This window comes from Rhincodon typus, chromosome 4 (assembly GCF_021869965.1).
Source record: "Rhincodon typus isolate 14 chromosome 4, sRhiTyp1.1, whole genome shotgun sequence".
Taxonomy (NCBI): Eukaryota; Metazoa; Chordata; class Chondrichthyes; order Orectolobiformes; family Rhincodontidae; genus Rhincodon; species Rhincodon typus.
Genome location: NC_063335.1, coordinates 86,160,161 through 86,174,159, shown reverse-complemented (window position 1 = coordinate 86,174,159; position 13,999 = coordinate 86,160,161). Strand labels below are relative to the sequence as shown.

The window sequence follows — 13,999 nt, the reverse complement described above, 5'->3', positions numbered from 1 at the left end:
CATGACTAGATAAGTACCTGGTTCATCCCTGATTCGAGGGGATGAACAGCTGTCTCAGTAGGAGTGTCATGACTGACCTTTACAAGGGCAAGAGAGAATAATTAAGTGTTCCTGACCTGATGTCTACCTATAACCAGCTGAAAACACACGTGGATTAATGTTAAGTGAGACATAACCAGCGACAATGAGAAAACAACAAGACTAGTTTCTCACATGTTCTGCACAGATGATTGAACCACTCTGGGTACATCTCATCTTTCTAAACAGCAACACACACAGATATTCCTGCCCTCCAAAAAGAGCAGTCTGTAGTTGTACTGGATCAAACAGCTTCTTGTACAAGTCTTAAGACCATAAAGCACAGGAGTAGAAGCAAGCAAATCAGTCCATTGACTCTGCTCTGCCATTCAATGAGGTCATGGCTGATCTGATCATTCTCAGCTCCACTGTTTTGTCTTTTCCCCATAATCATGGGCTCCCTTACTGATTAATGCTCTGTCTATCTCAGCCTTGAATATATGTAATGACCCAGCCTTGACAGCCTCTGGTGGTAAGGAATTACACAAATTCACTACCCTCTGTCAAAAGAGTTTTGTCATCTCTATTTTAAAAGGGCGACCTCTTATTTTAAGACTATGCCCTCTGATTTTAGAACCTGCCACATCGGAAAACAACCTTTCAACATCTACCCTATCAAGTACCCGAAGAAAATTGTATGTTTCAATAACATCACTTCTCATTCTTCTGAACTCTGATGAGTATAGGCCCAACTTACTCAACCTGTCCCATAAGACAGTCCCTCTATACCTGGTGTCAGTCTAGTAATCCTTTTCTGGACTACCTCCAATGCTGGTATATCTTCCTATAGTTAAGGGCCCAAAACTGTTCACAGTATTCTAGCTGCGGTCTGAGTAGTGCTTTGTACAGTTATTGCAAGACTTCGCTATTTTAATACTCCATTTCCTTTGAAATGAAGTCAAATAATCTATTTGCATTCCCTCTTATCTGCCAGATTTGTATGCTTGTTTTTTGTGATTTATGCACGAGGATTTCCAAATCCATGCGAGCTGTAGCTATCAACAGTCTTTTTCCATTTAAATAATATTCAGCTTCTTTTTTTCCTGCTAACGCATATAACCTCATTTTTCCACATTACATTCCATCTGCTAAGTTTTTGTTCATTTTACCAATTAACAATTTTAGAAAAGAAACTAATTGCGTAAAATTTGCAATTAATCCTGCTTCTGACTCAAGTATTTTAATCATACGTGGCTCATTTCCTGGCTATGGCATATGGACTCAGCTTTCCACAGTAATGTATTGGGCACAAATGCACTAACCCATCAGGGGAGCTCAAAGGTCAATTCCTTCCATTACTTTCTCAGCATTACAAACACTCATGGTTCACACTAGTCAGGGGTGCTTATGGTCATGACTCGCATGGAAGATTAAAATGTTTACAGAGCTGAAGTTTAAGTATTCTTTGAGAATCAAAACCATTAAATAACTTATAAACTGTTAGCTTGTCATAGTGTATAATTAATTGCTCAGAAAAAATCCAAAATATAATTTCAATAAACAGCTGTATTAATTCTGCAAAAATGCTGCAAAAATTCACAAATATAAATAAGGCACTTAACACAGAATAAAACTCCAAACTCTGCATACAATTTCAGAAGTTAAAGAATTATCTTGCTGTGTTGGCTACTCAAGGTCGGAGTGGGTTAGAGAAGAAAACAGAAAAGGTAGATATAGCATATGGAAACAAATAAGTGTGCTTTTATGCAAAGCATAACTTTGGATTCAAATCAAAATATTTTGCAGCTTCAGCTTATAAATTTTGCAAATGTCAATTATGAATAAAATGTGCTGGAAGCTGCAAAGTTATTCAGTGTCACTTACACCAATACAAAATTTTAACTACAGTGCAAACAAAATAAAAAGTAGTGTTTTAATGTTGATCATAAACAGCCGGCCAAGTGTTCAGTTTACCTTCTCTTAGCATGGCTGAATGACGCGATGATATTTTACCACCAGGGTATGCTGTAAAAGAGAATAAAATGTGGCCTTGTGCATCAACTGACTCAGCTCTTAACATACTGAGGGAACTTTAAGTACAAAAGCAATACTGTTGGCACCAATCGGGAATGCAACATTAGCAGGACATACATTTTTAATGATATTAAATTGTCACAGTAGAGGTTTTAAACGTCAGAAAACTAAAACAACCATTAATTGAAATGCACCACTTAGATGACGGAAAATAATATACCGTGACTTTGAAAATAGCATAAAAAGAAAAAGCCCACAATCATTCGAGCTGTACATTCTTACCTCTGCAACCTTCCAATCTTTCTAAACTTCAGCAACCCAAAGCTCTCCCCAGTCAGTGATCTGACTCCAACCAATGTGCAATTCTCCTCTCCACCCTATTTGATAGTGCCTTCAGATACCCAAGCTCCAGGCTCTCAAACTCACTCACTAAGCTTAACAGTCTATCCATCGCCCTCGCTTCTTCTTAACATTCTTTAAGATCCATCTTCTTGAACAGGCTTTCTTTTAAAAACTATGGTTGTGTTCATTTTTTAATTGTGCTCCTGCAAGTATTCATGGAAATTATTTATAAGCTATATAAATGCAAGTCATTCTTCTACTGTAAATACAGTCACTGACTCAATGCGGCTGATAAAGTAAAGGACAGACTTCGCAACAAGAGAACAAAATGAACAATTTTTAACTTTACATAATCCATCTTTATGTATACTACTGTGAATTACAGCTTCGGTTCCACTGTTCATACATTATAGAATACTCTAAAATTGCGATCAAATTTCATTAGGTAACTGATCAACAATATGCATTTTTCACTAGAAACAAACTGCAAAATACAAAATGAAGACTGAAGACCATCTTTGTTGAGGATTCAAACTTACATTAAAAAGGCTGAGGAGGCACAGTCTGAGCTGAAGAGGCACAAATCAGATAGACCAGATGACAAGGGAATAATTAATCAGTCACAACAATTGTTGGTGTGCATTTTTCAAAAAAGACAAAGTGCTTTGCATAATTATGATTTTCTCCCCTCCTTTTCCCTTCTTGCTGCACAAGATGATGCAATGATGACCTATTTATGGTCATAATGTGCATTATTCTGGAGTTAATCATTAAGAAGTACAGAAAATGGCTCCAAGTCAAGTCTTCCTCAGTTTTTAACTCTTTATTGTAGGCACGAGCCTCAGTTCACCATTTTCTTACAATGACTAAAATTTAAGTTACCATATAAATATAAGGTTTAAATGTATATTTTGAAAGTCAGCAAAAATATTCCCCTACCTGGTAACCTCATCTCAAGGTAACCTCGAACCCGACTCACAAGGTCAGCTGGTGGACGCTCTCCTGCACAATCTGTCCCAGACTTGTGAGCACGGATATCCAGGAGCAGCATTTCATTTAACATAACTTGGCGAAGTTTTGGAGAAAATTCTGTAACCAATTCGAGGCAGGAGGAATAGAGTTGCCGAGCATGGGTGAAATCCTGAAACAAAGAAAAGAGGCCACTTAAAATTATACCTAATTTTTAACTAATCTTGAGGTGGATTGCTCCCTAAAGAAAGAGCTAGTGCAAATGATGGATAATATAATAGAGCATTTATACCATCAATTACAATTTGTCAGAAAATCTTTATTTCTAATCGTAATAGATTGAACAGCTCTACTTTACGGTTTTCTTGCGTTGTGATACCTTTACTTATCTAATAGAACCACACAAAGGAAGCAAATTGTTGCCAGACTTTTGTAGAATGCACCAAAAGATCTTATTTATCATTATTTGTTCAGTACATAAAAACGTAAAAAATAGGAGCATGCATACAATATTCAACTCAAGCTTAATTTGTTATCCAATACGACAATGGCTGATTCTATGCCCCAACTTTCTTTTCCCACTATGCTCCTTGTGTCCCTTGATTCCCTGAAAGATCAATTCTGTCCACCCCGGCCTTAATTCTTTTTTAAAAAACTCAGAGAATGAGCTTCTCTGGCCAGATCAGCATTTATTGTACAATACTAAATAGCTTTCAGAATGCGGTGGTGAACAATTAGCAATGGATAATAAACACTGGCCTTGCCAGTGAAGTCCACATTCCCTGACTGAATATAAAAATAACATTAAAAACCAAAAGAACTGCGGATGCTGTAAATCAGGAACAAAAACAAAGTTGCTGGAAAAGCTCAGCAGGTCTGGCAGCATCTGCGAAGGAAAAAACTAAGTTAACGTTTCGGGTCCGGTGACCCTTCCTCAGAACTGTTATGAGGAATGGTTGCCGGACCCGAAGCGTTAACTCTGTTTTTTCCCTTCACAGATGCTGTCAGACCTGCTGAGCTTTTCCAGCAACTTTGTTTTTGTTCCTGATAAAAATAACATTCAAGGTTGGGATGTGTACAATTTTGATAAACTCAACAATGAAGCCCCTAAGAAGTGCAACATGGAAAATTCACAATCCTCTGTGTGAAGAACTTTCCAGCTAGGAGAAACATCCCTTCAGCGTCTGTCAAGTCCTTTGAGATATTGTGCATTTCAATAAGAGCATCTCTCATTCTTTTAAACTCTAGAGAGTAATTTACTCAGCCTTTCATCAGAGGACAAATCTTTTCATGCCAGGAACCAATCTACTCAAACTTCAAGGCAAGTAAATCATAAGGAAATCAAACCTGCACTCCAGGTGTGCTCTCACCAATGTCCTTTTAATTCTAGCAATGTAGGCCAACACATCATGTCTTTCCTAAATGCTAATGAACTCAAACCTCTTTGAACGTTAAAATGACGAGGCTCACACCTGTCAAAAAAACTTCTGAATTTCTATTACCAACATGAATTACTTCACAGTTCCCCAAAATAAATTCCATCTGTTACTTCACTGCAATTCAATGTTTCCTCTTTCTCCACTTTTTCTTCAGTAGCAGCTTCCAAATTTTCCATTTTACAATATACAGAATTTTGGAACATCAAAACCAGTGCATCTATTGTCTCATTTAGAATGCAAAGTGTGCATCAAGTTCTAGGGATTTGTCAAATTATGTTTCTCACATACATTTTCCCTTGCTGATTATGAGAGTTCCTTCTCTTAGTGGGCCCTTGGTTACACTATTTCTGGCACTTAATTTGCATTTTCCACTATGAAGACAGAAACAAAGCATTACAAAGTGCTACAATATATAATACTCGCTCTTGCCTATGCATTTCGACAAATTAATGTGGCTTTTGAAGGGAGCAGTGGCAAATTAGAGTTGCAAAGGAAGGGTGCTGAGCTCAATCCCGACACTAGGCCAGGATGTCATGTGACAGGGAGGTTATTCCACAATGAGGAAATCGATCATGGATCCAAATTTAAATGCACCCTGCTTTCTGAATCCATCTTTACGTTGAATTGAAAGCTCAAAAAAATGAGCTCAGAAATATCATGGATGCTGTCACTTTCACCAACAGGATCCACTGGTGCATTCAGTTATCATTTTAGTGGTAGGCCTTATTTCAACTTTGTGCTTTCTTGCGAAAGCAGCCTCAAAGTGTTTTCACTTTCTCCATTAGCCACCTGAAAAATGCGGTGAGCAATGAAAAATTGGCTTTTAAACAAGCTCAATATCAATTAGTGATTTGAATGTGGTGGGTGGTCTTCTCATTTAAACATTCGTATTCCATAATACTTGAGACAACCTGATGACGTTGTATCATCGCCCCAATGCTTATCATGCTGCAATACAAACTTACAGCCATAAAGTCCAGTCTGTACAAGACAATAACAAAGGAAGTTGCATTTGACTAGTTATTTCTTGCACTGGGTCTTGAGCTGAATGACAATACTATTGAATGTCACATAGATAATGCTGTTGGAGGCAACACTGAACTGTGATTCTTTGGCTGGTCAGTTATTAGGACATTTCCTGTGATGTGTGAATGTGACGGTGATAACAGCTCCATTTGGAGTGGGACATTATAAAGGCTCTATAAATCATGGATAGATGTAGATCATGAATTATTGGGGATTGGGAAAGAGGATGAGGCTGTAAACATTCAAAATTGTGGCATAAGTTTGCTCAATTTTGTTTTGTATTCATATTTCAGTTTGAGATTTTATTTCTTAAGGACCTATAGTGGAAACGTTAGTGCTTGCATCTCAACATTTTGCTACAGTGTGATTATGGTGGGAAGATTATGGTGCAATAGCAATGTCATCAGACTAACCGCCCAAAGGCCCAGGCTAACGGCCTGGGGAGGTAGGCTTAAAATCCTACCATGACAGCTAGTGGAATTTAAATTTGAGTTCCAAATCTGGAATGTAAAGATACTTGCAGTAATGGTGATCATGTCAGCTATCATCAATTGCTGTAAAAACCCATCCGGTTCATTAATGTCTTATGTGTAATTCCAGAAGCAAAGAGTGGGGATAAATGAGTGCTATTCTAGCTGGCAGTCAGTGACTAGTGGTGTGCCTCAGGGATCGGTGTTGGGACCGCAATTATTTACAATTTATATAGATGATTTGGAGTTGGGGACCACGTGTAGGGTGTCAAAGTTTGCAGATGACACTAAGATGAGTGGCAGAGCAAAGTGTGCAGAGGACTGTAAAACTTTGCAGAAGAACATAGATACATTGAGTGAGTGGGCAAAGGTCTGGCAGATGGAATACAATGTAAATAAATGTGAAGTCATACATTTTGGTAGGAATAATAGTAAAAAGGATTATTACTTGAATGGTAAAAAGTTGCAGCATGCTGCAATGCAGACCTGGGTGTCCTTGTGCATGAATCACAGAAGATAGGTCTGTAGGTACAACAAGTAATTAGGAAGGCAAATGGAATTTTGTCCTTCATTGCTAAAGGGATTGAAATAAAAAGCAGAGAGGTTATGTTGCAGCTGTACAAGATGCTGGTGAGGCCACACCTGGAGTACTGTGCGCAGTTTTGGTCTCCTTACTTGAGAAAGGATGTACTGGCACTGGAGGGGGTGCAAAGGAGGTTCACTAGGTTGATTCCGGAGTTGAGGGGGTTGGCTTACGAGGAGAGACTGAGTAGATTGGGATTATATTCATTGGAATTCAGAAGATTGAGGGGGGATCTTATAGAAACATATAAAATTATGAAGGGAATAGATAAGATAGAAGTAGAGAGGATGTTTCCACTGGCAGGTGAAGCTAGGACAAGAGGGCATAGCCTCAAGATTAGAGGGAGCAGATTTAGGACTGAATTCAGAAGGAACTTCTTCACCCAGAGGGTTGTTAATCTGTGGAATTCCTTGCCCAGTGAAGTAGTTGACGCTACTTCAGTAAACGTTTTTAACGATAAGATAGATTTTTTTTGAACAATAAAGGAATTAAGGGATACGGTGAGAACGCGGGTAAGTGGATCTGAGTCCACGAAAAGATCAGCCATGATCTTATTGAATGGCGGAGCAAGCTCGAAGGGCCGGACGGCCTACTCCTGCTCCTAGTTCTTATGTTCACACCAATGTAGTTAGCTACACTCTAAAATGGCCTAGCAAACCATTCACTCTAAGGGCAATTAGGGAAAGGCAACAAAAGCTAATCTCCATTTCATAACAGATATAATTTTTTGGATGAAATTCAATGATAAAGTTTCCATGTTATGACTGTCAAATGTAGGTCTAGTAGTTTTTCCAACATGGATAGCTTCCAGAATTCTAATTGAAACTGTTACAATACTGACAACTGTGAAAGTAATTTCATGTCCTATTTTTACTTACTTCCAAGAGCAATTGTTAAAAATAATTTGAATCCTTTAAAAATAAATCCAAAAATGTTGCCTTAACTCACCATGGAAAATGTGGATTGAAACAGACAAATTGCACAAGGTCTTCAAAAATAAATTTAAGCGTCAGCAGAAGGTAAATGCATGAATGAAAATATCACTGCAAAGCAAAACACCAAGAATTTTTTTTGGATCTTCTCCGAGTAACAAACTAAGTTTGAGCTATTTCAGTGCTTGAAAGCTATGTGTTCAAGACTAACCTTAATTGCAATGCAATGCAGACCTTTAGCCATCAAGATATAAACCAAATCCCTGGTCAGATTATCCTTGATGCCAAGAATAACTCCACCATAAACTGTTGGTACTTCCCACTGAAACAGAAATGATTTTGTGTAAATACTACAAGATAAATATTGTAAATCAAATGTTGTAGAGTAGTTACAACAGACTAACACCACTTTGGAAAATGTCAATTACTCGCCTTGTTGGAAACAGTCCAGAATTGCCGATCAGATGTCATTCCATGAAGCTCAATCAGAATTTGTCGAATTCTCCCTGGGTCAACTGTTAGGATGAGCTGGTGTTCAAGCTGACCAATATTGACACTGGCTGATGCTAGAAAATGTAATTACATGCAAAGTTAACACACTAAAATCACAAATTTCAGAAGTTTGAAAGAATTAGTTTGTACCATAACATTTTTATAACAATATCCTTAAATACAGAATTGACAATGATTTTGGGTAAATAAATTTGACTTATCACTCTCCTCCAATAACCCTCTTTCCCTTATGCCCATCTCCAGTTTTAAAATGACTCAAAATTTGCTTACAACAACTCAAACACTTCCTTACAGTGCTTGGGCCCCAACAAGCACATTCCCGAACACGCCAACTCCTCCCCCACGACCGCCACTTGTTGACTAACCCCTCTCAGAACCAACATCACACCCCCAACCACCATGATTCAAATTGACATGCCTCTGCCAACATAGCCTAAATATTCTGAGGAAGGGTCACCGGGCCCAAAACGTAACTGTTTTTTTCCTTCTCAGATACTGCCAGACCTGCTGAGCTGTTCCAGCAACTTTGTTTTTGTACCCTAAATATTAATTTACTGACTTACTTGGCACAGTGGCATCCTGCCCGTCTTGCATCCCACCCAGATGGCATGTAAGACCAGCACATCCATCACCACATAAGCCACGTCTTCTCAGGCCCCAGGATGAAGTCCATTAGGACAGGGGTCTTCGTGGGATTCAGATATGCTTCAGTTATACAGGCATTGATAAGACCACATCTCAAATATTGTATGCAGTTTTGGTCTTCTTATTTATAGAAGGATGTAATTACATTGGAAGTGATTCAGAAGAGGTTTACTAGATACCTAAACATTTGAGAGAACGGGCTTGCTTTCACTGCAGTTTAGAAGAGTGACTGATAGCTTGGTTGAAGTTCTTAAAACGGTGTTGACAAGGTGAACATATAAATGATGTTTCTTCTTCTAGGCGACTCCCCAGCTGGGGGATACTGTAAAAACTAGGTAGTCCTTTTAGAAAGAGATGAGGAAAACATTTTTTCTTAGAGTTGTACAACTTTGGAACTCTGCCTCAGAAGGCAATGGAGGTAGGATCATTGAATATTTTAAAGGGGGACAGATTGATTCCCTTGCCTAACAATAATCTAAGGTTACAGGCTATAGGAGTGTGAAACTTGAAATACAAACAGATCAGCCATGGTCTTATTGAATGGCAGTGCAGACTTGAAAGGCCAAATGCTTATTTCAGCTCCTAATTTGTTAAATGTCACTCTGTGCTTTGTGTCTAGCTTTTGGTCAGCACCATATCTAGTCTAACTGAACCAAATTGGTTGAATGAAAAATCGGCCAGTCGGAGAGGAAAATCAAGAGCTTATGGCATCAGAAATGACAGAGATATAGAGTCATGCAGATGTACAGCACAGAAACAGACCCTTCGGTCCAACTCATCCCTGCCGACCAGATATCCTAAATTAACCTAGTTCCATTTGACAACATTTGGCCGATATTCCTCTAAACCCTTCCTATTTCTATACCCATCCAGATGCCTTTTAAGTGTTGTAGTTGTACCAGCCTTCACCACTTCTTCTGGTAGCTCATTCAATACACACACCACCCTCTGCCTGGAAAAATTGCCCGAGATCCCTTTTAAATCTTTCCCCCCTCCTATTTAGACTCTCCCTATAGCTTAAATCCTCCAACCCTGGCAATGTCCTTGTAAATCTTGTTAGGGTTAGAAATGAAGCCCTTATTTTCTAACAGGGCAACAAACACATTGCGAGTGCAAATGAAGAACAGCAAAGTTGGAGTGGTGTGGCATGAATGGAAATCAAAGGGCTGTCAGAACCAGAGAAATTACATCCTCATGTGGAAGAAATATACCGCTATACTAACCAGTTCAACAACTCAAAACATTTGAAGGTAGAAACTAAAACACTAATCACACTCTTTTTGGTATATCTATTTGGTAGGAGCTGCTATATCAGACTTACCAGGTATATCATAGAAAACAGTCAATGGCTTGGTTGAAAGATTAAGGCGAGGTGATCGCTTTCTTATGTGATCAAGCAGTAGTTTCCGTTCTTCATCCTTTAACAGTTTCATGCACATATCATGCGAGGAAATCATGAAAACAAACTGAGGGTCATCTAAACTTTGGCACAAATTCCTATACAAGTATCAAAAGTCAATGAATGAATATTTAAGAGTTGCATGATATTTGCTGCCTAATACTATTCTAACTCTTTACCCTACATAATAAATGCTCATCACATTGCAAAGATCAGATCCATCCAAGAATTCAATATATCCCATATATTGGCAAGACTCATTTGGCTCCTTCCTGTAAAAGCAGTGGAACAGAAAACACTGCCATACAGTCTGGACGTAGGTGGGGAAATACAGACAACGGTAAGACAGTTCGCTAAATATTAAGACCACAGTAGTTTGAAACAAAAACAAGGATGTACACAAATTCACACAAGTTTTACTTAAATGGGGCCAGCAATTGATTATAATTTTTGTTTAAATTAATTAAGCTTTTAGAATAGTCAAAACAAATAGATCTACCAAATATCTCCTTTTTGAGACCAGCAGTGATGGATCTCAATATGGGGTATCAGAAACATAGCCTGATGTTATATCAGATTCTGCCCAAAATGGATTTTTACAGCATGTACACGCAGCTTAAAAGTATCTAAAAGATAGCGTGGAATTAGGGACCATTTGGGAACATGCAGTGAGATGCAGGTTAATATCCCTCTGGGTTTCAGGAGCCCCAGTTGCAGCTACACTCAAGGAACACCAGACAGAAAGAAGGAACTCCTCAATAACATTTGGAAAAGAAAAACAAAAAAGCAAAGCAGAGAGAGTCCGAGAGTGGTTTCAGGGTATACAGTCATAAAGTAATACAGGATGGAAACGGGCCCTTCGGCCCGAACTGGTCCATGCTGACCATGGTGCCCACTCAGCTAGTTCTAAGTGCCCGCATTTAGTCCCTATCCCTCTAAACCCTTCCCATCTATCTACCTGTCCAAATGTTTTTTTAAACGCTGATACTGTACCTGCCTCGACCACTTTCTCTGGCAGCCCAATCCATATACGCACCACTTTCTGCGTGAAGATGTTGCCCCTCAGGTCCTTCTTAAATCTATCCCCTCTCACCTTAAACCTATGCCCGCTAGTTTTCAATTCCTCATCCCTGGGAAAGAGACTATATGAATTCATCCAATCTATGCCCCTCATGATTTTGTACACCACATTTTGGGGTAGTGAATTCTATTATTCAGGACTCTTTGAAATAAGTAATTCCTTCTCATCTTGGTTTTAAATCTGCTACCCCTTATCCCAATACTATGACGTCTCAATCCAGTTTGCCTCAAGAGGAAACTTCCTGTTTTTCTACATCCTCTCTACATCTACTACTAGCAGGCTTTAATTCCAGATGTATTCACTTAGCTGAATTCAAGTTTCCCAGCTGCTGTGATGGGACTTGATCATTCTTACATACATTTCGACTATTCGTCCATTAACTTAAACACTATGTCCAAAGCCTCCAGATTTTCAATTTGTTAAGGTTAGAGAAGATAGAAATTAGACAAATGGAAAATTGTGAAGTACATTTTAAAAGAACTGTATATTTACTTTAAGAAAACAGCCATCCTTTGTTTAGAATCTTCTGAAGCTTTATCCAGATTTAATGAACATGCACATGTCTACAATACAAAATATAATTTTACTATAATGGTTATCTACATTATGAAAATGTTATACATTCGTCTTAAACAGTAATTATATTATTTAATTAGAATACATTATTTGTTTAACTGAACACTTGGTTGAACTATGAGAAAGGAACCAACATTCGTGGAACTTCAACTCCACTAAAGGAAAGGAACAATTGATTTTGTTCTATATTTCAAAAAATATTCAGTAAGAAGAGTTTTGATAGGGGTGTTTAAAATCATGAACTGTTTTATATGACAGAAGGAAAAACTGTTTCAAAGTACAAAAGGATCAGTTACTGGAGGACACAGCTCAATATGATTGGCAAAATAAACAAAGATGACACAAATACATTGTTTTTTAAAAAGAGCATGCTATGATCTGAAATGTACTATTTGCAGAGGTGAAGAAAGTAGATTAAACAACAACTTATAAAAAGGAGCTGGTTCGGTGGCTCAGTGGTCAGCACTGCTGCCTCACAGCGACTGGGACCCGGGTTCGATTCCACCCTCGGGCAACTGTCTGTGTGGAGTTTGCACATTCTCCCCATGTCTGCGTGGGTTTCCTCCGGGTGCTCTGGTTTCCTCCCAACATCCAAAAGATGTGCAGGTTAGGTGGATTGGCCATGCTAAATTGCCTGTAGTGTTCAGGGATATGGAGCTTAGGTGGATTATAGGGGGATGGGTCTGGGTAGGATGCTCCAAGGGTCAGTGTGGGCTTGTTGGGCCGAAGGGCCTGTTTCCACACCGTAGGGATTCTATGATTTCTATGAAATACACGGAGGGAGTTCTTTTGCAGGACAATGTACGAGCAGAAAAATACAGACTGCTGTGGTTGGTTCGCTCACCAAGCTGGTTCGTTAGTTTGTAGGTGATCATGTTACCCAGCAGGGTAATGAAACAAAATGCAGCCTCTGATGAAGCGTTATTGTGTTTTCCTGCTTGTTACTTAAACTCTGGGGTCTGTTGGAGTTGATTACCTCATTTCCGGTTTTTCTTTGCAGTGGTGGCTATACAGGGTCTAATTCTACGTGTTTATTGATGGCCTTCTTGGTGGAGAACCAGGCCTCCAGAAATTCCCGTGCTTGTCCCTGGATCTTAACGTCATCCCAATCGAACTGGCAGTTCTTCTATGTGTGAATGGAGAGGAATGAGTATTGGTGGTGTCTTTTTGTTGCTAGTTGGTGTTCACGTATTCTCATAGCAAGGTTCCTTCCTGTCTGTCGCAGTTCTTGCATGGAAACTTGTATATTACGTTGCTTCTGTCCATTGTGGGTAAGGGGTCTTTGGTTCTTGTTAGCAGTTGGCATAGAGTTGACATAGCTTTGTGTGCTACTCTGATGTCCAGTGGCCGTAGGAGTATTGTGGTCAGTATGGTAATGTGACAAGTGGGTCGGACATACCGTATCTTCCTGTTGTTGTTTGTGTGACAGGCATAGTTGGACCAAGCTATTTGGATATCCGTTTTCTCTGAAATATTTGGTGGAGGTATTCTTCTTCCATACCAATTCCACATAAGGACTGCGACAGACATTACATCAGAAAGACAGGAAGGAAACTGGCCACAAGAATACATGAATGCCAACTAGCAACAAAAAGACACGACCAATACTCACGCGTCTCCATACACATGGACAAGGAGAACCATCAGTTCAATTGGGACAATGTCAGGATCCTAGGACAAGCCTAACAGAGACAAGTATGGGAATTTCTAGAGACCTGGTTCTCCACCAAAAAGGCCATTGATAAACACGTAGAATTAGACCCTATATACACATCACTGCAAAGATAAACTGGAAATAAGGATATCAACTTCAACAGACCCCAGAGTTTAAATAACAAACGAGAAAATGCAACAATGCTTCATCGGAGGCTGCACTGATGTTACCCAGCAGGGTAACATAACGTCTGCAAACTAACAAACCAGCTCGGCAAGCAAACCAACCACAGCATCCACAACCTGAGCTACAAATCTA

The 13,999-nt window shown here is 39.1% G+C and overlaps 1 protein-coding gene across 7 annotated transcripts in view; it reads right to left on the bottom strand.

Moving 5' to 3' along the window:
• The window catches only part of ints8 (integrator complex subunit 8), a 76,114-nt gene that overhangs the window by 20,238 nt on the left and 41,877 nt on the right, over positions 1-13,999 (bottom strand). For 6 of the 7 annotated variants that reach the window (XR_007261907.1, XR_007261908.1, XR_007261910.1 and 3 more), the window contains 6 exons: positions 11,944-12,014; positions 10,293-10,468; positions 8,246-8,379; positions 8,025-8,135; positions 3,334-3,535; positions 1,993-2,043 (listed from right to left, as the gene is read on the bottom strand). Coding sequence is in view for 4 of the 7 variants with exons in the window: in XM_048595594.1 (XP_048451551.1) it covers positions 1,993-2,043; positions 3,334-3,535; positions 8,025-8,135; positions 8,246-8,379; positions 10,293-10,468; positions 11,944-12,014 (745 nt within the window). In the remaining 3 variants the exon portion in view is untranslated. The remainder of the gene's footprint in view (positions 1-1,992; positions 2,044-3,333; positions 3,536-8,024; positions 8,136-8,245; positions 8,380-10,292; positions 10,469-11,943; positions 12,015-13,999) is intronic. The other variant, XM_048595597.1, reaches the window with a different exon arrangement.